The 4,183-nt window shown below is 40.8% G+C and overlaps 1 protein-coding gene across 1 annotated transcript; it reads left to right on the top strand.

The window, feature by feature from the left end:
* Nucleotides 1-986: 986 nt before the first annotated feature.
* On the top strand, nucleotides 987-2,089 carry Pmar_PMAR020315 (hypothetical protein; the record flags this gene model as incomplete). The annotated part of the gene is made up of 3 exons (XM_002788376.1): nucleotides 987-1,286; nucleotides 1,635-1,739; nucleotides 1,935-2,089. Coding segments are annotated over 3 exons (560 nt in total), but the record flags the coding sequence as incomplete, so codon positions are not given.
* Nucleotides 2,090-4,183: the final 2,094 nt, after the last annotated feature.

Here is a 4,183-nt window from a genome sequence, read left to right on the forward strand (position 1 = left end):
CAGTACTACTACGACCACGAGTACTACCAGTACTACTACGCCCACGAGTACTACCAGTACTACTACGACCACGAGTACTACCAGTACTACTACGACCACGAGTACTACCAGTACTACTACGACCACGAGTACTACACCGCCAACTTCCACAACGTTCATCACTGGTACCACCACCACCCCTGGATCGAGTACCACTAGCACTACTGGTATTCCGGATTGTGCCGACGCCGATGCATACTGTGATTCCGTGATCCCCGGCTCTTATTGTGAGTACTGGAGGAGTCCAAGCACTTGTCAAAGAGACCGCCGTTTAGACGACAATACCCGTCGTCTGAGTGATGATGATGATGTCCAATGTGCTTGTGGAGAGTCTACCAGCAGTACTGTTTATGCTAACGAACCCTAGACGTTTGCTCACGTCACATCCTTCAAGTTGAACTCGTCCTAGAGTTCAGTTAGAGAGGCACTTGACTTTAAAATTAATTCGACTGTTGATATTTCGGGTTGACTACAGACCAATTGCTCCTGCCTCGATTTATCATTTCTTCTTAAATTGACTTATTACAGATTTTGACTATTTTGATCAACAATTGACAGAATGGTTGGAAAATATCGTATCAATAATCTAATATATTTTTTCAATAAATTATTTCCTAAACTTCTATTGTTGAGATGAGTAATAATTAGATATTTCAGCCGTACTTATTCCGTGGACGATGTTGATCTCAGATACGTGCAACAACTTAGAGAGTGGGACCTAAAATGAATCTTCCAGTGAGCAACCTCGGATACTTTTGTGTCACTTGTCCCCCTCTCTCTCTCTTCCTTGCTCATCGACGCTAGTACTTCGATCTCAGTGGTCGAGACGGAATATATGTTCGCTTTTCTCAACTGAGCTCGGAATTAAATGTAAAAGTGCACAGAAATCAATTTTCTACAGGAAAATTCTTACTGTCAACTTGTACACATTTTAGGTATTTTCAAGTATGTCGACTCCAACTGAAATCTCGCAGGCACTCTACTTTGACGACATCACTCGAGAGGAGGTTTCCAAGTGCTCCCGAGCAGACTGTATTCACCATCCTGATTCTGCTGTTGGAATTGACCGAATGGACTTCCAGACTGTTATGAGGACTACTAAAGGTCTTTATATTTATCTATGTGATACGTGTGGGCAGCAAGCACTTCACGAACAAGGAGTTGTTATTGCTTACGACCATGATTCCTGCGATTCCCAGAAGTTCGCAAAAGTTGTCGCTGCTGTTTTCTCATCGAAGAATGTCAAAGTGCATTTTATTCTAAAAGCGTCTCCGTTAACTTCTTTTCTCGTAAAAAGAGACGACTACCTCTGCGGGGTCCAAATCTCGGCTACGAGTGGGTATAAAATTTACAGTAGTGGTGGAGCTCAGATTCTTCCATGTATTGAAAAACTGATCCTTGATAGAGTTGATTCGACACCCTGGGAAGAGTCACTCGATGATACTGCTGAAGGCAATCTATGTTCTGATGATGATATTGTGGTCTCCTATATCGATCAAATCAGCAGAGAATTATGTCGTTATTTCGTTTTAAACAACAAGTGCAAGCTACGGTTCGTATATAATACTACTATGCATGGTCTTGTTGGTTTACAGCTACTATCGGAATTTGGTTTTCCGAAGAACTCAATCGTGGAGCGTGAGAACTCTGATGATGCCGACTACATTATCAACAACAACTGTGATGATACTGTCTTCACGGTAAGTGAAAAGCAACAAAATGGGAGTTGGTTTAATTTCAGTGGTGATGAAGTTGGTCTCCTACTTGGCGATTGGCAATTACTTATGGCACGCAACCGAGGTGTCCCTGCTGAAAATTGTCTACTATTATCAACAATTTTCAGCTCGAGAATGCTAGCAGGGTTATGTAGATATTACTGTTGTCGGTACGTGGAGACTCTTCCTGGTTTCAACCACCTCACCCGCACTTCTATCAAGCTGGCCAATGACGATCCCGATTGGGTGCATTGCCTCGCTTATGATCAATCTAATGAATTCGCATTGACTTTGACGGTACCCGATAGTGATGGAGTTTCTGCTGCGGCCGTCTGGTGCGAAATGGCGAATTTTTGGAGAGTAAATAAGAAGATTACGATGAAGCAAAGGCTTGGTCAACTTCAGCAAACTATTGGTTATTATGTTCGTGATAATGGCTATTATTACAATTCTCATCATTCTACCGAACTTGGGAAAATTTTTGAAGATTTACGAAGTGGTGGTAAATATATGGATATTTTGGGGAATTCTAAAATTTCCCATGTGCGTGATTTTACCCGCGGCATCGACACTCGTGTGAGTAGCGGTAAAAGTTCCTTCCCGGTCGTTTCTGAATGTGATATTATTACACTGTATTTTGAAAACGGCGTGGCGGTTACTCTCAGAAGTTGCGGAAAAAAATTAGAGTATTTTTCGGAGATGCGAAGTGTTGAAAGTGTCGGTATCGCCCAGAAAGAGCTCATGGCTGTGATGAAGGATATGGAGGAGTTTTTCGAGGTGCGGTATGGGTTGGAAAAAAATTGATGATTTTTTTGTTTATGCTTTTACTATGTGCTAGGTGTAATAATTTGTGGTATTTATATTTTTATGAATAAACGTAATTTTGTTAATTTCGAATTCATCAGAAATATGATAGTGTTGAGTTATGTAAATGTTGTGGGAAAATATGCATTTTTTTGGGAAATTTTTTTACGGTTCTCGATTACTTCTACCCGAAATGTCGTGTGTGAATTGATGATACTGAGGAAAGCAAATATATATTCCTACTCCAACACTGTATGGGAAACTCCTGAGCTCAGCAGCTGAGGAAAGCGATTACATATATTCCTACTCCAACACTGTATAGGAAACTCCTGAGCTGAGCAGCTGAGGAAAGCGATTACATATATTCCTACTCCAACACTGTATAGGAAACTCCTGAGCTCAGCAGTTGAGGAAAGCGATTACATATATTCCTACTCCAACACTGTATAGGAAACTCCTGAGCTCAGCAGCTGAGGAAAGCGATTACATATATTCCTACTCCAACACTGTATAGGAAACTCCTGAGCTCAGCAGCTGAGGAAAGCGATTACATATATTTCTACTCCAACACTGTATAGGAAACTCCTGAGCTCAGCAGCTGAGGAAAGCGATTACATATATTCCTACTCCAACACTGTATAGGAAACTCCTGAGCTCAGCAGCTGAGGAAAGCGATTACATATATTCCTACTCCAACACTGTATAGGAAACTCCTGAGCTCAGCAGCTGAGGAAAGCGATTACATATATTCCTACTCCAACACTGTATAGGAAACTCCTGAGCTCAGCAGCTGAGGAAAGCGATTACATATATTCCTACTCCAACACTGTATGGGAAACTCCTGAGCTCAGCAGCTGCCATGTTTTCTCGAACTAAGAGCTCAGGAGTTTACATAAAAAATCGGGTAGAAGTATATTCTCTGAATATTACAGTGAGTAAATGGCTACCTCTCCTTTCGTCGTTCACGATGCTGTCGGCCTCGCGAGCTACCCGTGTCGGAGGAACTTCATCGCAGTCGATGAGGATAGGGTTATCTACGTTTCGGGAGCAAACATAGTAGGAAGGGATGAATTTCGAATAACGTGTTATAATTGTTGTTTGAGTAATGTAGATTTTGGTTTACAATTTTCGAAAAATTTTGGAATTTTCATATTGTCACCAACACACACATATTATCCCACAATACAAAATCCTTATTAATACGTATCGTTGGAATATATATTTGCTTTCCTCAGTTGAGCTCAGAAGTTTCCAAACTATGTTATGGTAAATTCACACACGACTTGGAGTAGAAATATTTGAAAACCAACAATAATTTCCCCAAGAAAATTTTCATATTTTCACCAACACCATATACATATTTTCTGTAAAGGTCCTATACGATTGTAAGGCTTCTCGTCCCCTCGCGGTGTCTCCGAGTATTCCTATAAAGCGGGTCAAGGAAGGATCAATATATGAAAACGTGAAGTTTTCGGCTGTTGAAATTACGGCGCTCGCGGTGCCCCGGAGTGGTATTACGTTTTGGGATAATGTTGAAAATTATGGGAAAATTTTTGGGAAATTCTGAAAAAAATCAGAAATTTCTTAGAAATGGTGACCGGTATTTTATTATTTTTTCTGCAAAA

Source organism: Perkinsus marinus, assembly GCF_000006405.1.
Source record: "Perkinsus marinus ATCC 50983 genomic scaffold scf_1104296928240, whole genome shotgun sequence".
NCBI lineage: Eukaryota > Perkinsozoa > Perkinsida > Perkinsidae > Perkinsus > Perkinsus marinus.